The sequence below is a fragment of the Emys orbicularis genome, chromosome 1 (assembly GCF_028017835.1).
Source record: "Emys orbicularis isolate rEmyOrb1 chromosome 1, rEmyOrb1.hap1, whole genome shotgun sequence".
Classification (NCBI taxonomy): domain Eukaryota; kingdom Metazoa; phylum Chordata; order Testudines; family Emydidae; genus Emys; species Emys orbicularis.
In genome coordinates this window covers 164624541-164643677 of record NC_088683.1, presented here as the reverse complement: position 1 = coordinate 164643677, position 19137 = coordinate 164624541, and the positions used below count along the sequence as shown (strand labels likewise).

The following is a 19137-nucleotide window of genomic DNA, read 5'->3' as shown; positions in this document are numbered from 1 at the left end:
TAAACTGGTGGAACGGTTCAGTGGCACCCTGCCGAGTAACCACGAAGGACTTAGAGGACTCGCCCGCAGCGGGGACCCTGCGAAACCCTCGACGGACACACTGGCCAATAATGGGAAAGGCTGCCTGGGGCGTGCCCACCGCCTGCTCGGGGATGCTCGAAAACTGCCCTGTGCCATATAACTGCTCAGCGAGATAAGCCCCCCCACCTTGTGCTGCTGCCATAAGCGCCTCTCGCTGGTACTCGCTATTCCACACAACGTATTGCGCAGGAGACAGCACCATGCGACACGTCTTTCCAATCTTGGGGGAGTAAGAAATAACCGTTTGACACACCTTCCAAGATCCCCAGGGTGAAAGTGGATCGCACCCCGGTCTCACGAACCGCCTTGCGGAGCTCGCGCAGAACCGAGTAGGGGAGAGCCTCCCAGTCCACTATCTGCCCCCCATTTCCATTATCCCGCCAAGAGACGGGAAACGCCTCGAACCCACAGCTGGATTCCTCGTCGGTCAAGAGACCGGCCTCGCGCGCTCGCTGCACCGCCGCGGCGACAGCGCCCCCCCGCCCGACCGGTAGGCAGGGGGGCGCCGCCACGGGCGGCGGCGCAGGGAGGGTCAGCTGCGGGCAGGAGGGGGGCGGCCCATCACCTGGGGGCAAAGGGGAAACCGGCTTGAGGCCGTCGGGGCCGAACCCCTCCAGCGCCTCCTTGCAACGCTGCCAGAGCAGCAGGTGCTGAGCTGGGGCACGGGGTTCACTATACAAGGTGATCCCAATCCGTATCCAATCAAAAAGCTGTAAAGACCCGCAGTCAGGATACCAGGGGCACTGGCGATCTATTTCCCTTAGAAGGTCCTCAATATGAGCGACCGGGACAGCGACACATGAACGCTGCCGTATAATCTCTTGTAACTCTCTTGCGTGCTCCTTCTGGGCACTGGAAAGTCCCCCCCCCCATACTCACGAATAAGGGGCGGCAAACAGCCGCGGGACGCGCTCGGCGTATCCAGCCAGTGAGTAGAGGGGTATCACGTCGGGGTCACCAGATGTGGCGACGACACAGGAAAGGAAATAGAACACCAGGTTTCTGGTAGCCAGAGAGCTTCAAAAGCCTCAAGCCAAAAAGCCTCCAGGAAAACTTTTCCTGGGGTTTTTATTTCTCTCCTTACTTTGTTTACAACACTTCTTAGTGGTTACATTCCTGCGCATAGAAAAGCCAGGCAGTATACAGGCACACAAGATAACAGACCCATCTCTTGAGCGCGTGAACACCAGCTGCGAGGGTAGGAATCAAATCAGCCAAAAGTTTCCCAAACACAGACACTGAGGCGAAGGTCACTCCTGCCTTGTGGCCATGGAAACAGTGTGCCGTAACCATGGCTAACAATTTGGGAGCTAGCATTAGTACATATAAGCAGCACAGAATGATTGTGTTAGCAGCTGACAAACTCAAGCTGTAGGCTTGGTCTACACATGGAATTTATATTGGCATAGACCCCACTGTAGACTCAGCTATGTTGACAATGCTTCTATCAGTGTAGCTGACATTATTCATGGAGGTGGTATTCGTATGCTAACAGAAAAACCCCTTCTGTTGGCGTAGACTGTGTCTGCGCTACGGGACTATGCTGGTATACTTATGCTGGTATAGTCTCTGTAGTGTAGACATACCCATAGTCTGTACCAGGGTGGATCTGATTTAAATCAAATCAGGAAGACTCGATTTAATCATGGATTTCTACATAAAAGTGCATTCTTGTTGGTTGTTATAACCTTAATATATATTATTCACAACTCAGATGTAGGTTTCATTTTTAGAAGGTACACACTATACATTTTTAAAGTGATTTATTTTGAAAACTTCTCAGATTAGTTTTACAGTTATATCAGAAAATGAATGATTGTTTGGTTATTTCATTTACCAAAGGTAATTGAAGCAGATATTTATGAAGTCATTGGGAGGTGAACTATTTCCAATTCAACAGGTTAATCATTAATATTTGGAGGATTTTCTTGCCATGCTGTGTTAGGAGGAGAACATCACCAGACAGACATTTAAATTGTTTTATTTAACTAAAATAACATTATGTATTCTGGATTTTTTTCTTCAACAGCAAACATATTTTTACAAAACAAGCATATGAATTTTTGAATTTAGTAAAACATTCAAGTTTTTTAAAATCAGGTTTGTTTTTGTTAAAATTATTTTTAACTAAAATAGTTAAATGAAATATTTAAAAAAAACAAAAAAAAATTAAATCGACTATGTCAGTAAGGTCAACATGAGAAACATAAAATATTGGCTTATGCAGTTAACTCAGTCGTCTTCACCTTAATTTTCCTGTTTGTTCATAATCTGGAAAAGAAAAACAAGCTTTCCTGCTTTTTCAGGTCTCAAACGATTTCTCAATTTGGAATGAATTAGTCCAAAAGAAGAAAATATTCTTTCTACACCAGCAGAAGAAGCTACTGCTGTTAAAAGTGAGATTATCACTTCAACAGTCTCTGAATCCAAGTGCTTAAGTGACTTCCACCAGTTCACTGGTGTGACTTTCTTTAAAACATCATCATCAAACATATATTTATTGAACGGTTCTTATTCCCAAACTGGGTCTCTTTTACGGCCTGCTGCTATTATAGGTTTTCCCTTCTAGTGAGAGAATGGTATGGTAGATCTCAAATCAATGAAGGCTACACTCAGAAAGACCTCAAGACTTTTGGAATATGCTGCTCAAACAATTTCACTTCTACTGCCTGTCCTTCCCTTCTCACATTTATCTCCAGACTTCTCCTTGTCCAGATCTTTTAGAGAGAGGTAAGGGATTGACTCTGTGTACACAAATTTGCAGAGGGACAATAGGTCTGTTATTTCTCACTTCTATATATTATTTATTTATTGAAAAACATTTTTGCTGTTAACAAGCATGTTATCTCTGGAGACACAAATCCACAGTTTGAGAACTGCAAAACTAAGCATCTCTGATGCTATCTTCTAGACTGAGCACTGAGTCCCATTGGGTAGATAGAAAGATTAGCCCCTGAAACCCCATAAGATTGGGTCCCTAATCCATGAACTATTGGAACTCATTTACAAAACTTTTCTTAAACATTACATGAATATATTGTGTCATGCTATAGAATTAGAATTTATAATCCCTATTCCATGATGAGATGGATGAGATATCTTTGAGCTATAATGTGTCTTAATTAAAACTCTTTAGATTGTATTTTTTTTTATTTAAATGCTTTTTGAGGAAAAAAAAACTTTTTTTTTTTTTTTTTAAATCATTGATTTTTATCCACCCTGGTCTGTACACCCCGACAGGCAGTCAACTCAAGTAAAAAGCACCATCATACTGTAGTGAAGGGTTTTTGTGTATGGACAGGACTAGAGCTAGGGGCAACACTCAAGTTATAACTTGAGTTAACTCTGAAGTGAAGACAAGCCCTGGGTCTGTGATCTCTTCAGATCTTATAAACTAAGCCAGGGTCAGGCTTGGTTACCTAATGCTGTAAAAAGTGCTGATGGCGACTGTTATGGTTCTCGGGATACCCAGGACTGTGAGTCATCTTATTACCCTCTGCCTCCAGCGTGAGGGAGTCTTGCCTGTGCCTTGCTGGGCATCAGCTCCCTAACACCAGCCTGTCAGCCACTGAAGCACTCTCTTCTGAGCTATGCCAGTCCTGTCTTTACCTTTCAGATTAACAGTAGGTGCATCCTGGTCCCTGAATCCCTTCAAGAGTTCCCCTGTGATATCCAGCCCGACACTGGCTACTGTCAGAAATCCCAGATCCTCTGCCCCCAAAGGCACAGTGTACTGCAGTTTACTAGTTTTACCTTAAATCCTCTCCTCTATATAATGCACAGCACTTACGAGCACTTAAAAGAAGATTAAGAAAGAATAGATGTTCCACTGGAAATGAGAGAGTGGTGGAAAAAACAAATGGTTAAAATACAAAGCAAAATCCTAAAGGATGAACCTGGGTCTACGTTCATTAATAATTACCTTTCCTATCTAAAAGAGTAGGTTCCCCCCCCCCCCCCCCCCCCGAAAAAAAAAGTACAGTCTGTGGCAGATCTGGCTGGCTTCACAGACCAGGATCCAATTTTTCATGAGAACATTCCTGCGCCTCAAGAGGTTTCCTCCTCAGTGTAAGTATATAGAGTATCTCTCCATGCTCTGTTTTGTACTGAAACAATCTTTTCTCTCTATTCATAGGCAGGGTAATTCTCTGTCTGTTGTAGTGTTTCTTTTTTACCTCCAAGTGGTTTCGATAGTTTGCAGTTGCCTCCGATGGTTTTCCATTGAAAATCTTGAGAGGGAGCAAGGCTAGACAATTGAGCCTTCATCACTGGCTAACCAGGACAGGGGGTGACTTCTCCTTCCTGTTTGAATGAGCCATCACAGAGATACATTATCTCCTGGTGACTTACTTCTGCTCCAAGTCCATAAAGCATACTTTCAGTATAACTACATTGTTCCTTAAATATTGCCCATACATGCATCTTGCAATGGTTATGAAACTTGACAAGTTACAAGCTTTCCATAGATACCTTATATATTACTATTTATGGATAATTATCCTGCAAAACATGTTTGCTGTAGTGAGTTTGTCAGGTCTGAGGTGAGTCGTTTGCAAAGAACAGGGGACCCTTTGCCAAGCAGCCTCTATGTCTCAGCGATTCAGTAGGCTATACTCTTCCTTCTGAGCCGGTGCTGATTCAATGCCCCAGCACAGTGCATGCTGCTTGTGGTACCTTTTTTTTTTTTTTCTTTTCTTTTTTTTTTTTTTTTCAGATGAGACATCAGTTTCTGAACACTTGTGGTCATTAAATATTTTATGGTGATCTGCCTGAATTTCATTTTAGGTAACTATATTCTGTCTAGCAAAATTCTCCCTGTAGTTTGTTAGATACAGTATTCTTCAACCTTAGAAAGAAGGGAGTGGTCCTGAGGTTCAAGTGTAGAATTGGAAACAAGAGTTTCTTGTTCTGCTCCTTGGCTCCATCACTGTATACTTTGAACAAATCCCTTAACTACTCTGTTCTCCGGTTTTTCCAGTGTAAGTTTTGTAAGGCTTGTTTAATGTTTATAGAGCACTTGGAGAGACTCGTAGGAAAGGCACAAGAGAATAGTATATTATTGTTGATTGTAGTTCCATCTTTTCCTCCCAGCCTCTCTGTAGCTTCTTCATAAAGTGAAAAAGATCAGTGGTTAACCTCACCATTTCATAAAGCAAAATAGTAGAAGACTGATACTTTTGTACAGGAGGGAATGACAACCTTGTGGGACTTCAACCATTTTGTAATAGAGACTGAAAAGGAACTTGAGTGAAATACTGGTTTCCACAAATGTTAATGAAAAAGCCAAGTTCAGGTAGATCATAAATACAGTGCACAGCCCGTGTTTCCAAAAACAAACTAAACTGGATTTTTTTTTTCCACGCACGACTGTGGCACCCAACAAGGTATTGTATGAAAGGGGTAGATAAAACTGGCCTGTCTTCCAAAATAGGTTGATTTCCTAACTGTAGTAGGTTGACCTTTTCCCTCGTAATCAACTATGTATCAAAATATATATAACAATCAGTTCCTTTTTTTAACCAGAAGCCACTGTGACATGTCTGCTACATGTATTTACTTGAAGGCTCACACATGAAAGAGTTGGGCTATCAGCCTGGACAGTGTACTTGGTATGTCACTACCAACCAGCGTCAGCTGAGTAGAATTTCCAGCTTCCCAGTCACAGAAGATGAGGATGACACATGCCAGTGCCTTGTGCATGTGTGTCCTTTGCCATGTGCTCAGCAAATAAATGCTGTTTTTTAAAGTTCACATTTAAAGGAGTAAAGTCTTTATGGGCAAGTATCCACGCTGATGATGATCTAGAGGTGGAAAGACATATTAGGTCATCCAATCCATCTCCCTGATGGTGAAGGTTTTCTACCTACTGCATGTTACTATACATACAACATGATGGGGGCTAATTTAGCTACAACCAATCAGGAAAGAGATCTTGGAGTCATCGTGGATAGTTCTCTGAAGACGTCCACGCAGTGTGCAGTGGCAGTCAAAAACGCAAACAGGATGTTAGGAATCATTAAAAAAGGGATAGAGAATAAGACGGAGAATATCTTATTGCCCTTATATAAATCCATGGTATGCCCACATCTTGAATACTGCGTACAGATGTGGTGGTCTCATCTCAAAAAAGATATACTGGCATTAGAAAAGGTTCAGAGAAGGGCAACTAAAATGATCAGGGGTTTGGAACGGGAGAGATTAAAGAGGCTCAGACTTTTCAGCTTGGAAAAGAGGAGACTAAGGGGGAATATGATAGAGATATATAAAATCATGAGTGGTGTGGAGAAAGTGAATGAGGAAAAGTTATTTACTTGTTCCCATAATATAAGAACTAGGGGCCACCAAATGAAATTAATGGGCAGCAGGTTTAAAACAAATAAAAGGAAGTTCTTCACACAGCGCACACTCAACGTGTGGAACTCCATGCCTGAGGAGGTTGTGAAGGCTAGGACTATAACAAGGTTTAAAAGAGAACTAGATAAATTCATGGAGGTTAAGTCCATTAATGGCTATTAGCCAGGATGGGTAAGGAATAGTGTCCCTAGCCCCTGTTTGTCAGAGGGTGGAGATGGATGGCAGGAGAGAGATCACTTGATCATTACCTGTTAGGTTCACTCCCTCTGGGGCACCTGGCATTGGCCACTGTCGGTAGGCAGGATACTGGGCTGGATGGACCTTTGGTCTGACCCAGTATGGCCTTTCTTATGTATGTTCTTATGTTTGATACTGCTGTTTTGCTCCTTCAGTATATTTCCTGGACAGAGCACCTATCATTCCAAAGTGCTTTACAAACTTTTACTAAGCAATTTAATTCTTTGCTTTGGGAATAAAGTGTAGTCAGATTGAGGAGAAGAAATGACGCACACCTGCATTCAAAAGACTATTGATTGAGAATGCTAAGGGTACATTTATCTTCCAGACTTTCTCCCCTCAAATCTAATATAGTTTGAAGGGAAGCTGAAACTAGTCAGCCCATTCCCATCTAAATTTCCCCCTTCACCTTCTTCCCCTTTCCTTATCCTTTTGAGCCTTTAAACACATCTCTTTCTTCCTATTCCTCTCATCTGCACCCTCACTGCTATTCACATTTAAAATTACATTGTTTTAAGACACACATCCCCTGAACATTTAAGCACATGTAATTATTATTCTTTTTTTATTTGTATTACCGTAGCACGTAGGCACCCCGGTCATGGACCAGGATCCCAGCATGCTAGGTTCTATACAAACCTAGAACAAAAAGGTGATCCCTGCCACAAAGAGCTTACAAACCATGTGTATTCTTGCATCTTCTCCCCTTGCTCACATTCTGTTTTGTCTTGTCTTATGTCATATCTTCATTTAGATTGTAAACTCTGTGAGAACAGGGACTGTCTTTTTGTCTGTAAAATGCTACTGTACTTTGGGTGCTACATATGCAGGTCTCTTACATCTAGGCTATTGTTTCAAATCTAGGCATGCTCAGTAGTCAGCAAAAGTCATTTCTAACTGATTGTCATTCTTTAGGCATCAATAATGATGGGTGGTCTCATCCTAGTTCCTAGTGAGTATTGTGCAAAAGGACCACCAACCTTGTTGATGGTCTCTCTGCTGAGGCAGAAGACCAAATGACCGTTGAGATTGAACTCCTCTCTTTAGAGGTTGTTGCATTAGGAGCTCGGTTAAGGCAGATTGACGAGAGTATGGGGAAGCTAGTGCTGCCTCTGCTCGTGTTGTGTATCTCCTGTGGATTAATGGAAGAGTAAGGTCTCCAGGGCTGTCATTCTGACACCATTCATCAAATGCTACATTTGCTTTAAAACAAACCAAAAAAAGCAATTGCTGTCCTGTCAAATGGGGATTAAAACACACCTCCATTAACATGGAAAGTCTTTTACACAGATTTTTATCATTCTAATCAAGTTCATTTTACTGACTGATTTTTTTTTTTCCTTTTCTTTTAGAGGGACGTTCATATAGTGACTTTGGATGCACCTCATGGAGGGAGTTTTGTAACTACATGAAGTGGTCAGTTCCGGCCTTTCTGTACTTTTTGGATAACCTGATTGTTTTCTATATATTGTCCTACCTCCAACCAGTAAGTATACACAGACCAAATAAAATAGCATTGAAATGATGCAAGTCTCTCTCTTGTTGGAGGTTTGCTAGTTGGGGTTTCATGGTCCTGCAGTTGATCTGTCTAAGGCTGCCCTGTACACAAGGACCGTTTCTATTAATCCCTTCCATCCACCTGCCCATCAGATCCTGTTTTGTAGCTTCCAGTTGAGAGAGAATCTTTCTGCATTATCTTCCTGATTTAGAGGTAGCGTTGAATGGCTTCAAAGTGATGCAAGACTTGGTCCTTCCTTCTCCTTTCTTGGGCTCAGCATATCTGTTTGATTTGAAGGGGGGATTTTGAGTCCCATCCCCTATACAGCTCCTACCATTAATGTCTTTATATGAATGACTTCATTCAGTCACTTTTGTATTTTGCTTTCTTCTATTTTGCATCGATACCATTATGATCAAACCCCAAAAGTGAGAGGAAGGGGAGGTGGAAAGAGTGTTGGATGCTGACTTTTTTGCATTTAATTACCTCCCGTACCTGAGCTAGTATCCAGTGTGACAGACATTTGCTGCTTTTATTCATAGAACCTGGAATCAATCTACAAATGTTCAGAAAAATTGTGATCTTCATTTTAAGCCTGGGATGATTTTTTTTTTTTTTTTTTTTGGTTCAAGTTTTATTAGTGTTGACTATAAAATAACAGGGAATTCTCAATATATTTATCATGACACTAGAGAAACTATAGTTAAACTCAATCTAAACCTTTATTTTCACTCTCAGGCTGTCTCAAAAAATTGTCCTTTAAGGCTCAAATTTCTGGCATGGACAGCTGTAGTCAACAGGACTGTTGCTTTTGCCTGGTTTGCAAACATCTCGTTTTAGGGGGGAAAAGGTCTGGGTGATTTAAAATAACATATGCACTGTTTTATTAACTTTTGAAAGGTGAGCACAGGTATAATGCCCTGAATAATTACAGGATCTAATGTTTGAAAGATTACGTCTACATGCAGTCATTTTCTTAAATAAGCAACTTGGCTTTTGGTTGAGGGGATCTTTTATAAAGATCATACAGCAAGCTTGTACACACACTAGTAATTTGTATTTCTTCCCTTAGAGCGAACGCTGTTCAAAACCCTCTATTTCCATTATATAATTCTTTGTCTTTAACTTTCGATCTGGTATATTTCATAGAGGTTTATTAAAATTGTAGTGCTATAATGGTAAAACAAGAATGAATAATAACATTTCCGATATTTAAGTGCATCCTGGGCTGAATAAATTCTGGAAGGCATGGTAAGCTGCAATTGAAGAGACAGTAGCTAGTTGCATGAAAGAAGATGCATGTAAGCCTTTTCTCATGTGATTTTAAAAACTAAGTAGGTATGGGTCTTACTAGTGCTTGAATGAGTGACTGCCTGAAATACCGAGGGTTCTATGCTTGGAGCAGTGGCTGTTCTTAATTATTTAATGTGACTTATAAATAAGATTTTATGTTCTGTTATCTGATGTGTTGCGTAGTGGTCTCTGGTAGATTTGGCTCTGATTCCTGCCCTGTTATCTTGTTCCTTGGGACATCTGTAAATAAATACTGGAAAACAATATCCAGTAGATATTGCACAATAGGCTGTTGGAGACAGGACATAATACAAATTTTGGTTTGTACTTTGATTGATGACCACAAAGCAAAAACAAAAATGTAAATGGTGTGTATGTTTCAATTGTGTATCCGTCCCTGTATCTGCTAGTCCATCTCTTGAAGAACCTCCTCTGTCAGTTCTGGATTTACCTATTTAGTCAAATATTTTTCTTACTTTTAAAAGCAGAACTAAGGAAATTTTATGCTTAATGGTCTAGTAACAGTTTTAAAAATGAGACTTTAATTTCACAAGTCAAGAAAATCAGAGGAAACTTTAACTGACCTCTTGTGTGTATTCATTGCACTTAGTATCTTTTGATTAAATGGGAACACAGTACTGGAAAATGTGACCTGCTACTTGGCAAATAATACACTGGATTATAATGGAAAGGAACTGCCCTTTTTACTGGTTAACGCAATACAACATTAATGCAAAGTTAGGGTTGTGAATTTAAAGACATAAGTCATGAAGGTCAGAATATACGCACAACATGGAAATTATTTATGTAAATATTTGATTAAAATCTATTATGTAATGAAGAGATCTTTCTTCATAAATGTCTACTGCAGGGGGAGACTCAAGGTAAGTTAAACCCAGATTTCTGTGTTTGTCACTCTTCGTTAAACAGGCTGTGAGATAAGGAGAGGCATATGACAGAAAAATATTTTTTAAAAATTCTTTTTAACCTCTGTTTCTGTTCGGGATTCATTAGAGTTGCACCAGAAAAACATTGTTCTGGGACATAAGATATTACAAGTCTCATATGGCAACTGGCTCCTGTGGTGCCAATGATGTACTATAAATGATGCATTCTCAGATGTCTTCAATGATCTCTTGACCTGGTTGATGAGGGCAGTAATTCAGTTTTGAATTTTGCTTGGCAGTTCATATTTAAAGACTAGGGTCATGGCATGTCAGACATATTAATGGGAACCCACTACTTCCTAGCTAAGTCAGCCTGGAATGACTTTGAGGACATGGTTAAGGTTATAGAAAATCCCCGTGGGAACCTGAATTGAGAATCTTCTGACTCTTAAGACTTTTTAAAGTGTGGTTCTGCTCTGAAAAATGCCATTGTTTATGAAGTATCCAAATCAAATTTGTTCCCATTTCCCAAATAAAACAGTGCTGTTGTTTTAATTAATGCTGCTGCAAGCTTGCCCTGGGTTCTTTCCTTCCATTCATTATCACAAATAATGAAGATTTTGCAGACCAAATTCTTCCTTCAGTTACACCTGTGCAGACCCGTTGTCTTCAAATTGTGCTCCGTTACATCTGTGCAACAGCATTAGGCTATATCTACACTACGCAGCTTTTAGCGACAGTAAACATTTGTCTTTTGGGGGAGGTTTTTTTTTTTTTTTTTTTAACACTTCTGAAAGACAAAAGTTTTGCTGTTCAGATGCCAGTGTAGACAAAGCCTTAGTCTTGTAATTGTTACCTAGTTGATAATTCTGTTGATGAGTGAGCCAGAATAGACTCCAGGAGCTGTATTGGTTATGCACAGCTAGCCAGAGTAAAAAATAGCAGGCTCTCCACTTTTTTTTTTTCTTTCAGTAAAATCAGTAGATTTGACCCTGATACTCACAGAAAATAGGATTAGGAAGGAGCCATTTTTACACAGTCACTTTCCAGAGTAGAACTGTGATTTATACATCTGTTTTCATGCGCACTCTTGAGATTGTAATAATGCTCAAACGTCAGAGTACAAACAGCAAAAAAAAATCTGAACGCACGCCACAATTGAAATGACTAAATATTCTATGTATTAAAATTCTAACTCATGGCTGTAAAAGAAATTTATTGGCCCAAAGTGCTTGATCTAGCGCTCACTGAAGTCAATGGAAGTTTTTCCAACTCTGTTTAGCCCAGGGTGAAATCTGCCCCATTGCAGAAAACCCTAGCAAGATTCTGTGCACTACTTAAGCCATTAATGTGGAACTGGCATTTAGGATCTTGTGTGGTTCCTCCTTGCAAGAGTGAATTTCGCCCCGAGTGAAAGGTCTGTCCCAATATGATCACTTTTTGCTGTGGGGTCTTCTGATAGATGAACACCGTGAGTTGATTTTTGTTGGTCAGATTCTGTCTGGATTGTAATTTTCCCCCTGTCCTCTTTTTCTAGGCCATGGCTGTATTATTCTCAAATTTTATCATTATAACAACAGCGCTCCTATTCAGGATAGTGTTAAAGTAAGTAGCTATGAAAGCAAATAAAACATTGGGGAAGTTATGCTGGATTCTTTCTCTCCACATGAGGGCTATAGTATTTTTAATACTCTGTATTTTCTGTAGTCTTTGGCATACAAGCGCGAATAATGGCTTAGTGGTTTAACTGTTACTGTAGGTATGAAATACTTAGCTTAATTGGAACCACAAGTTTAAATTTCAGCAAATTTGTCTCAGTCCTTCATTCTTCTGTAATGGATAAATAGAATCATTACAATACAATAATGTTGTCTCCATTGTGAGTCGTGCAGGGGCTCCTCGTAGGCAGCTGGGGGAGGCACTTGAGCACACTGCCTCTTTGGTGTCTGAGATGAAGCTCTAGGGAAATCCTCACCCCATTGAAGTTAATGGGAATTTTATTTGCTCAATGGAGTTGAGATTTCACACACTCTCTCTGGGTTTGCCTGTGGTGTGGAGGTTTCTCCGTGCCACGTGTCATTTGTTTTCAAAATGCTGAACACCTGTCCCTGTACTCTAAAGGTTTGGGGTTTTTTGTCTCCACACAGACGGCAGCTCTCCTGGGTGCAGTGGGCATCTCTACTGATTTTGTTCCTGTCCATCATAGCCCTGACTGCAGGGACCGGAAGCAATCAGCACAGCTTGGCCACACACGGGTTTCATCATGACATGTTTTTCAGCTCAGCTAATCGCTGCCTTCAGTACACCAAGCCGGAGGAAGAGTGCTGGGGAGGAGACAACTGTACGGAAACAGGGTTCTTTCCCAGCTTCAAGTGGAATGTCACTGCTACCACTGCAGGAGCATTGAAACCTCTCCGCCTTGGCTTGGGCCATCTGCTGATAATAGTGCAGTGTTTCATCTCTGCTTTGGCCAACATCTATAATGAAAAGATCCTGAAGGAAGGGGACCAGCTCAATGAAAGTATATTTGTGCAGAACAGCAAGCTATATGTCTTCGGGGTGCTGTTCAATGGGCTGATGCTGGGCCTGCGCTCTGAGAACCGTTGGCAGATAGAGTACTGTGGCTTCTTTTATGGCCACAATGTGTTCTCTGTAGCTCTCATTTTTGTCACTGCCTTCCTGGGGCTGTCTGTGGCCTTCATTCTGAAGTTCCGAGACAACATGTTCCACGTCCTGACTGCACAGATCACCACCGTGATCATCACCATTGTGTCCATTGTCATCTTTGACTTCAAGCCTTCTCTGGACTTCTTCTTGGAAGCACCTGTGGTGCTTCTTTCCATATTTATCTACAATGCCAGCAAACATCAAGGCCTGGAATATGCCACTCAGCAGGAGAGGAACAAACTCCTCGGTGAGATCTGGGAGCGATCCAGCGGGGTAAGGCTTTGAAATGCTTGTGTCTCTGGTTGACTCCCTTTCTCACAGACTGTTTACCCAGTTGACCATTCAAAGTTCACTACACGTGTGGCTGGACTCATAATTCAACCAAATTGTCACTTTCATTTAAATGACACAAGATCAATCTCGGTCTTGTAAATAAATCTTTGTTTTAGCTCCATACTTCTATGTGTAGCTTCCTCTTGTTTCCTGAGGCCTGGCTGAAGCTTTACCTCTCTGCTCTGACCTCAGATGATCCTTCAGCCATCTCGGCTTGAACATTCTTTTAGCATTTGCAGCCAAATACCCCATCAAACCCAAATATCCCAGCATTATACTGGGGAACTGATTATAAACAAGGAAAATTGACGTGTCTATTTTCACAGCCCAGGTTCAGCTAAATGCAGAAAGTAAACATACAGCATAAATGGAGGAAAATAAATTAGATATTTAAAAATTTTTCAGCTTTAACAGTCTAAGATGTTTTAAGAAATTCAGGTAAGATTTTTTTTTTTTTTTTTTTTTAAAGAAACGCAGGTAAGGATATTTTTAATGTAATATTTTCAACAGGGTAGTTGCCCCTTCCTCATGAATCAGTTCCTCCAGCCTCCTGCTATAATTTCTGCTCTTCTATGAACGAAGATCCAGATGCTTAAAATCTAGGAAAATCTTTGTGGGGAAGGGGCTTGCTCCCAGACCTCACATTCAGGTGAACTGAGAAATAAGTCTTCAGTATTTATAGTATATTTATGGTCTGTGAGCAGCAGAGGGCGCTGTCTGCATTTAGTCCTGGGAAACTTCATTTATCCCAGAAAGAGGAGGGTCAATGTTTCCTTGGAATTCTGCACAGCGCTATTGCAGAGTGATATTTAACAGTAAATAACACATATAGTCTCACATTTGTAAAATCAATCACTGCATGTTTCAGCAGATGTAATTAATTAGTTACAGTACAAGTTACTCAGCACCTATGTATTTGCCAACATAGGAAGGGACACATCTATTAATTGAATACAGTGCAATTGGTAAGATTTCAGGAAGGATACCATGGAAAAATGGTAAATATTGAGCTATAAAAAATATCTAGGGACTGTCCTTCAGGAACAGCTATATATGTTGTATCTTAAACAAGGATCTTAGTGTCCCAGGACAAAAGCTTTTAAGTACAGGCCCTTGATTTTGCAGTTGTCACTGGACTGCTGCAGGGTAAGTATTACTAACAAGAAGAAAATTTGCTAATGCAGTTACTATCTTCTTCCCCTCCATTTTTCGGCTCCTGTAGGATGGAGAGGAACTTGAGAGACTGACCAAAGCAAACAGTGACATTGATACAGATGAAGATGCCTTCTAGCATGAGCTTGTGCAACTGAGTGCTGGGTATTCTCCAAGAGAACAGTGTTGGTATCTTTTTAAACTATGGGATAGTCTTTTTTCTAAGTGCAACAGTTAAAACTGTTTGGATGGTTTTGTGATTCCAGAGGATGTGTATTGTGTTTTTAAGTTGTGCAAATAAAACACAGCTCCAAGTTCAGAATAGGGTGTGTCCAGGTTTGGGGCTGGGATGTCCGATGAGAAAAAATGAGTAAAGCCCATTGGATTTCAGAAGTTGACAAGGAAAACTAGAGAATTATCAGTTCGAGCCTTATATATTAAGGGTTTTTTTTTCTCTTCTCACACTAGTGTAAATCAGCAGTTAATTCCAGTGCAGTCAATGATAAACTGATAATAAAAGTTATATGAGAGAGAAGTTCGGCCCTAGCTTAATGATTTGGGTCACATGAGTGCTGTATTATGTATAGTAATCCAGAACACTCGGTGTCCTCAATTGTACGTGTTTGTCTATCATATACTAGGGTTGTATAGGGATAATAATATTTCTCACTGGTGAAGGGCCTGATCCTGTAAACCTCAGATCCATGATCCTGACTCAGTTGAGAATAGTCCCATTGAATGGGCCCCTAACATTTGTAAAGTGCTTTAAAGATATTAAGTGTTATATAAGTGCTAGGTATTCTTATTTCCAGGGCTACATGTTCATTGGTATCATGCACCCTTCTGCAATTTGATTAAGGGATGATTCCACAGCTGCAGAATGAGTTTCCTCATTTCTGCAGTGATTTGTAAGCACTGCTGCTCCTATGTGTCCTGTGGAACATTACACCCAATTATAAATATGTTCTGTTTGTTTGGTAACGTGATTAGTGTTGCACAGTGGCAGAGAAGCTTTCTTGATATTCAGAATACAAGCTTTTAAATAAACAGAGGGTTCATATACTTTCCTTTGGGGAAGTAATTTCATTCTTACTCTACCTGGAATTGCAGTTTGTCCATCACAAGACATCAGGGATTTTCATTCTAGTTCACTATAAAAGTAGTTACCTTATGTCCAAATTCACTGTAAGTGCATTTCACCATATCTGTAAATACAGTGTTTTAAATCTAAAAAGATAAACTTGACCCAAAATTTAGATTTTTGTAAAAACAAGCTTAAAAAAAAAACAACCCTAAGAAATATTTCTGTAGTCTTAAAAAAAATCAGATTAATAGGTTCTGTTTAGACCAACATTTTTCTGCATTGTTTGCAGCCCAGATGCTACAAAACTGCGCTAGTGTGTGGGGTGGCCTAGATCAGTGGTCTCCAAACTTTTTTGATCGCGCACCCCTATCAGTAAAACAATTTTGAGCACACACCCCCTGCCGTGCTGGCTCTACCATTTTTGGCGAAGCAAAAAAAAAAAAAAAAAAGCCACTCGGACTCCCGCCTGAACTGACGAAGCAAAAAAAAAAAAAGGGGGCTCCTCCTGCCGCGCACCCCCAAGGATCCTCTTGCGGACCCCACTTTGGAGACCACTGGTCTAGATAATACATAGTCATGTATCAGTGTAGGGGCTGGACTAGATGACTTATCGAGTTCCCTTCCAATCCAAAGTCTGTTCAGTTTTGAAAAATGATCTGTTTTATTCCATGCAGCATGATCTGGCAGACTCAGCAACTCCCGAGTCTAATTTCTTCCACTGCTTCAGTTAGCCACCTTGCCTCAGCCATTTCAGCTTCCTGACTGAGTTTCCCCATTTGTAATATAGAGATAATACTGTTACCTACCTCACAGGTGTGTTCTGAGTATTAATTATTGAATGTTTGTGCAGCACTTTGAACAGTAAAAAACTATACAAACACTTCAATGTGTTTCAGTAATCTAAGCTGTTACTAAGAAGATAAGAACACTTGTGTTTTGGTTTTTAAATATAAGGCCAGATTCACTCATATGTTTCAGCTGCTTTTTGACACTGGCCATACAAAGCACCTGTAAACCCAGCTTAATCAGAGAGCCCCTTTGAATTTGGCTCATCATTTTTTTTTTTTAATCTGACCGTGTCCTCTCAAACATACCATTTGGGTTAGGGATGTATTCCCTATTACAGGTGCAGCTCTTGAATGTGTGGTTTGACCGTGGTCCAGATTCTGACTTTACCCCAGTTTTATGCCAGGATAACTATTGGCTTGTGTAGAATTCCTCCTTATGTATGCTGGTATAACTGAGAACAGAATAAGGCCTGTTGATTTCAGCAACTCACCCTTATATTGCATTCTGTGTGAGACGCTGCTGCTTTCATATGTACTGGTGCCTATGGTATATGACCGCTTTGTAAATAGGTGTTGTTTTACATGTAATTTATTATGCCTAATTGTGAAACAAGCCTGAATAAACTAAAGTTCATTATGAAATGATTGCATCATAAGTTATTTCTGGTGTGTGGTGTATTCATGGTTTCATAGAGGGGGCAGCAAACTAGAGATACAATATTCCTTTTCTCTCCGTTGCCACTAGAGCTATTAAATAAAAACAGCAACACAGTGTATTCTCAACGACCCTAGAACATTTGACAGTTGCAGCATATGAGAGAGGGTGCAGTACATAATGACATTTGGTTGTTTCTGTAAGGTAAGCAATTTAAGTATAATCTCTTAGCTATGTAGGGTTTCTCTACACTGGTAGCATTTTATACCCACTCTGCACTGGTGTATATATAATTATGCAAGATGCTGGGTAAAGTGAGTTGAAAGTGGCTGCTGGGTGATGAAATGTTGCTGGAAGAACATCTGGGGATGGGAAATGGGGTCCATATAGTTCAGGTAAACTTGAAAGAAGAGGGGAAAAAATTTGAAGAAATGTAGTCAAATTAGTAGGGAAAAGAAGCTATAATTTTTTCCCTTCTAGGAAGTATCTTTCATAGTGGAAACATCCACTGGATAATTCCTCACAAAACTATTTCTTAAAGGGTTATTTAATGATCCATGCTCCATTGTTAAGCTATGCCAGAGTGTGCAGCAGCAGCTCTTTGCAGAACATGATATTAAAACACTATGTCAGGGATCAGCGACCTTTGGCACGCGGCCCGTCAGGGAAATCCGCTGGCGGGCCAGGACCATTTGTTTACCTGCAGCGTCCGCAGGTTTGACCAATCGCAATTCCCACTGGCTGCGGTTTGCCGTTCCAAGCCAATGGGGGCTGTGGGAAGCGGCGGCCAGCACATCCCTCGGCCCACGCTGCTTCCCACAGCCCCCATTGGCCTGGAACGGTGAACCGCGGCCAGTGGGAGCTACAATCGGCCAAACCTGCAGATGCTGCAGGTAAACAAACAGTCCCAGCCCGCCAGCGGATTTCCCTGACAGGCCGCCTGCCAAAGGTTGCCGATCCCTGCACTATGTGATTTAATTATTAACCAATCGGGATGCTTTCATTATTGACCAATTATGTTATCAACTTGCACTAAGGTATTAACTTATCTACTGTGATAAGTTTTTTTTTTTAATATTTTTATATATAAACAAAAGTCCCTTGTGTTTAAATATGAATAATACTACAGTAAATGGAAACAATGAAGTCACACTACTGTGACTCTTTTGGGTAATGTTGATGGCTAATTTGGCTCCTGAACCACTGAGGTCTGAGTATCACTGATTTATACTATTCTTGGGTGTTGAAGGAACTTAGTTTTCACAGAGACTAAACTCTGGGCCAAATTCGAGTTGACAGCATCCTATAAATACACACCCCTTCTCTTTTCTGAAGTGAGACTGACAGCCCACCCACTTCAACTTTGCTTAACACACCCCAAACTCCTGATGAGACAGCCACCGCAATTCACAGCTGGGGCTGAGCCCAGTACACAAACACACACCTGGGACCCCCAACCCCACACTACTTCACAACTCCAAAACAGGTGCCCAGATGCACCTCTCCATTTTCAAGCTAGAAATTCAGAGCAACGCAAACAGGCTTTACAGGGAAACTGCAGCTCCCAGTGCAGGCAGCTGGCTCTGGGTCCCCACGTGTGCTGCTGCAGAGTTTCTCAGTGAGCTGAAGGAAATCCTGCCTTTGAACTTGTGCTCCAAAATTCACGAGGCAATGTGTTCTACGGCTTATTAATGTACACTCTCTGCCATGCTTGATCAGTTCATTGGTCCATCAAGTGTGATATCCAACCTCCAGTTGTGCCAATACCTGCAAGTTGCACTTGGTGTTTCCCCTCCAACTGCTACAGCAGTCAGCTCCTGAATTGCATGTCTAATTCACCTCAGTGTTAAAATGCTTGATTTTAAACAGCTAAAGCTGGGAGCAATTCAGGGTTAGGGCCCCATTGTGGTGCTTTATTCCAGCCCATACTATATAAAGAGCATTACAACCATGTGGTATGGATAAATGGTTGCAGATTGGTAGATGGGATTCAGTAATGAAGAGCCTTGAAGATGAGGACAAAGGCACTTGAGAGGCCTGCACATCCAATATCAAGTCAAAGGTGGTTTACTTGGACTCACTGATTCTATTTTCTATCCAGGTTCTTT

General features: G+C 41.0%; 1 protein-coding gene across 1 annotated transcript in view; it reads left to right on the top strand.

The window, feature by feature from the left end:
* Window positions 1-16011, top strand: part of SLC35A5 (solute carrier family 35 member A5) — a 28448-nt gene extending 12437 nt beyond the window's left edge. Inside the window, exons 4-7 of the mRNA XM_065400641.1 lie at window positions 8025-8158; window positions 11888-11955; window positions 12498-13290; window positions 14573-16011. Coding sequence (XP_065256713.1) covers window positions 8025-8158; window positions 11888-11955; window positions 12498-13290; window positions 14573-14641 — 1064 coding nt within the window. The 3' untranslated portion in view covers window positions 14642-16011. The remainder of the gene's footprint in view (window positions 1-8024; window positions 8159-11887; window positions 11956-12497; window positions 13291-14572) is intronic.
* The last annotated feature ends 3126 nt before the right edge of the window (window positions 16012-19137 follow it).